Source organism: Panthera uncia, assembly GCF_023721935.1.
Source record: "Panthera uncia isolate 11264 chromosome C1 unlocalized genomic scaffold, Puncia_PCG_1.0 HiC_scaffold_4, whole genome shotgun sequence".
In the NCBI taxonomy this organism is placed as follows: Eukaryota; Metazoa; Chordata; class Mammalia; order Carnivora; family Felidae; genus Panthera; species Panthera uncia.
This window is the reverse complement of record NW_026057585.1, coordinates 78,509,906-78,513,782: the sequence shown is the minus strand read 5'-3', so window position 1 is coordinate 78,513,782 and position 3,877 is coordinate 78,509,906. Positions and strand designations below refer to the sequence as shown.

General features: G+C 52.8%; 1 protein-coding gene across 1 annotated transcript; it reads left to right on the top strand.

Annotated features, from left to right (window-relative positions):
• Positions 1 to 1,357: 1,357 nt before the first annotated feature.
• GJB3 (gap junction protein beta 3) lies at positions 1,358 to 2,939 on the top strand. Its single transcript, XM_049618745.1, has one exon. The coding sequence runs from the start codon at positions 1,379 to 1,381 to the stop codon at positions 2,189 to 2,191; it is 813 nt and encodes a 270-aa protein (XP_049474702.1). The 5' UTR covers positions 1,358 to 1,378; the 3' UTR covers positions 2,192 to 2,939.
• Positions 2,940 to 3,877: the final 938 nt, after the last annotated feature.

The window sequence follows — 3,877 nt, the reverse complement described above, 5'->3', positions numbered from 1 at the left end:
TTGGTAAACAAATGTTTGCTGGGCCACTCAGAAACAATGGGATGTAGAGGACTTTGATCAAACAGGCCTTGCCAGGCTCCTCTCTGTCTACCCTCCTTAGTTCGTATAACAATGTAGTTATCTCTGGTGATGGCTCTCTTCCTGGAGCAGGTCCTCTATCTGAATACTTCTAGGCAGTTGAAGGAGAGATAAAGAGCTTTTCCTGAATCTGATGAGCTTTGATTGCTTTTAACTCAAAATCATCTGCATGCCAAAGTGGCCTATCTTGGGGCAGCCTGCCCTTGGCCCCTACAGGCTCATGACCCCACCCTCACAAGATGGTAGCAAGGAATCAGTGAAGTAAGTTGCAAGAACCTGGTCTGGGACAGGCATCCAGCAGAGGAGGGGTAGGAGGTGGTGGAGAGCACAGCCTGCCCCCCCCCCCCCCGCCCCCCCCCCCCCCCCGCACTGACAGCCTGGCCTGGAATCCAACTGCAGTTCTAAATGAGTGATTTGGCCTCTCTAGATTTCACAATGAGTGGCCAGCATTTATTGAGCACTTACTATGTGTTAAGTGCTTTGCAACGGTTATCTTCATCTGTAAATGAGAAGCATAATAGTATCTACCTCATGGGGTCATTATAAGGACTAAAGGAGATAGTGTTGCACAGCTTTTAGCTCCTCCGCTGACCCATAGTAAATGCTCAATAAATGGTCATTGTTATTATCAGCAAATGCACATTCCCTTCCTTCATGCATACAAGCTCTGTGACTTTTGGCAGGTTACTTAGCCTCTCTCTAGGCCTGTATCCTGCCCGTAGCCTGGGAGGAATAATAGTCCTGATCTCAAAGGGTCATTGGCTGATCAAACGCATCTATCCACATAAAGACCCCAGAACAGTGCCTGATACACGGTAAATGCTCACATCAAATGTTACCTATGCAGAGCACCTGGGTGGCTCAGTCGGTTGAGCATCCGACTTCAGCTCAGGTGGTGATCTTGCGATTCCTGGGTTCACACCCTCCCATCAGGCTCACTGCTGTCAGCCTGTTAACACAGAGCCCGCTTCGGATCCTCTGTCCCCCTCTCTCTACCCCTCCCCTGCTTGCAGTCTCTCAAAAATAACAATGAAAAAATACATAAATATATACATACATATATGTGTATATATATACATATATATACACACATATATATGTGTGTATATATATGTATATATATACACATATATGTATGTGTGTATATACATATACACATATATAACAAAATAACATATATATGTACAAAATAAAAAATTAAAATAATAAAAAAATTTTAAATGTCACCCATACATTAAACATGGACTTTTCCTTGCATGCCGTCAGGTGGGCACGGCCCCCGGCACGCCCGCCAAGCACCATGGACTGGAAGACGCTGCAGGCCCTCCTGAGCGGTGTGAACAAGTACTCCACGGCATTTGGGCGCATCTGGCTGTCGGTGGTGTTCGTCTTCCGCGTGCTGGTGTACGTCGTGGCTGCGGAGCGCGTGTGGGGGGACGAGCAGAAGGACTTCGACTGCAACACCAAGCAGCCCGGCTGCACCAACGTCTGCTATGACAACTTCTTCCCCATTTCCAACATCCGCCTCTGGGCCCTGCAGCTCATCTTCGTCACGTGCCCCTCGCTGCTGGTCATCCTGCACGTGGCCTACCGGGAGGAGCGCGAGCGCCGGCACCGCCAGAAGCACGGGGACCAGTGCGCCAAGCTGTACGCCAACGCGGGCAAGAAGCACGGCGGCCTGTGGTGGACCTACTTGTTCAGCCTCATCTTCAAGCTCCTCATCGAATTCCTCTTCCTCTACGTGCTGCACACGCTCTGGCATGGCTTTGGCATGCCACGCCTGGTGCAGTGTGCCAACGTGGCGCCCTGCCCCAACGTCGTGGACTGCTACATCGCGCGGCCCACCGAGAAGAAGGTCTTCACCTACTTCATGGTGGGTGCCTCTGCCGTCTGCATCGTGCTCACCATCTGCGAGATCTGCTACCTCATCTTCCACAGGGTCCTGCGAGGCATAGCCAGGAACAAGCCCCCAAAGGGCCACAGCCTCCCATCCTCCACCAGCCGGGCCTCCACCTGCCGCTGCCACCACAAGCTGGTGGAGGCTGGGGAGCTGGGCTCCGACTCTGGCGACGACAAGAGACACGCGTCTGCACCCAGCATGACCCCCATCTGACCACAGGCTGGGGAGCGACGCTGGAGCTGCCAGTGGGGACAGATGGGCAGTACTGCATGGGGGGAGGGGTCCTACAGGAGCTGGGTGCCCCCACTTTGAATTCGCTAATCTATCCTGTTTCATTTTTGGCAGATTTTTTGAGCACTGGGCACTGTGCTGTCTACCCAGGTATGAGTCACACCCCAGAACTAGGGCCAGCCCTTGGGGGAGACAGACGTCGAAACAAACAAATCAACGACTGAGTGCGAGGGGACCCCCAGGAGGCTCCCAGCAGAGCTTCCGCCTAACCCAGGAGGGAGTGATCAGGAGAGACTACCCTGAGTACAAAATGTTTGAGAGAGGTGAGAAGGGCTTCCTAGACGAGAAAGCGGCAGGTGTTTGCAGGTGAGATGTTTGCCCTGGTTTGGAAGCACTGGATCAAAGGGAATTTCATTCCCTTGGGAGAAGCACCCAGGTTCTGGGCTGGAAAGGAAGTAGTCTCTAAGTGGGAGGTCCAAAGGCCTGAGGGTGAGCTTGTGAAGGGGAGGAGGAGATGGCTCTGTGACACCAGCTGCTGCTCGAGATACTCGGGTGTCCTCCTGGTCCCCACTGTCCTCAGGGGAAGCCCCCTTAAGCCCAGTTCTGCTCCTCCCAGGCTCAGACAGCTTTTCTGCCGTCTTCTTGCCGCAAACGTGCTCAACCTAGTGCCAGCCTCTCAGACTCTGCTGCCAGAGACTCAAGATAGATGTTCCTTGAAATCAATAAAGGCTGTGTTTTATACAGGTTGGCTCCGTCCTCTATTCTGTACTCCCACCCACAAGACCCTGAGGGCAGGGAAGGTAGCCCTCAGGAGGGCTGTATGTCTGGGGGGTGAAGGCAGACTGGGGCTGGGGTTGATCTGGGTGGGGATGTGGGTGGAACCTACTGGTATATATGTTGTGATTGTAAGTGTGGTCACAAGAGGACGCTGTGCTCCCTCTGCAACAGCGCTTCCCGCGTTTCTAGTGAGAACACTGCTCTGAGCACACACACAATCATTGTTCTCCCCATAGATAAACCACACTCCCTCCTCCTTTATAACCCAATCACCACCATCAACAATCCACGTCCCCACCCTGTGTACACAAATCTCTGTTATTCATACTCTCCTTATAATATGCCACAACAGGATGGTTGTCTCCTTTAAAGGTGGGAGTCCCAGCCTCACTCAAGCATTATTCAGCAGCTCCTTCCATCTGCCCTGAACATTGTTGGCTCACCGGGGCCCTGGCAGGAGGTGGAGACTGCATAGGAGGACAGGAGCTGAACTCAAACAGCTCCGAGTCAGGGGAGACAGTAACACACTCGTCTCCTGCAGTAACTAACAGTTGGGGTGGTTCACAGCCCCCCTCCCACCCCATCCCCCCAGTACTGTGTGGTGACCTGCAATTTAGGGGACACCAACATTCAAGCCAGACTGGAATGGAAAGCAAAAGGGGGTGCAAGGCTCCACTAATAAGAGACACATTTAGTGACCATCAAAGCCAAGGCCAGGGGCCAGAAATCTAGGAGCAGTGAACCAAGAGCCAATGCAGGCAAGGAGAGGGCAGATCACTATGTCCACAGAACAGGCTGTGGTTCACCTTTGCTCTTTCGTGTGGCTATTAGTGGGGTGGGTAAGCCAACCAAGCTTAAAGGGCCCAGGGTTGGGCTGACACCCACCCCCCC

Bases quoted from the DNA above. Each gene is read 5' to 3' on its own strand.
- GJB3 (XM_049618745.1), top strand. From the start codon at position 1,379: ATGGACTGGAAGACGCTGCAGGCCCTCCTGAGCGGTGTGAACAAGTAC.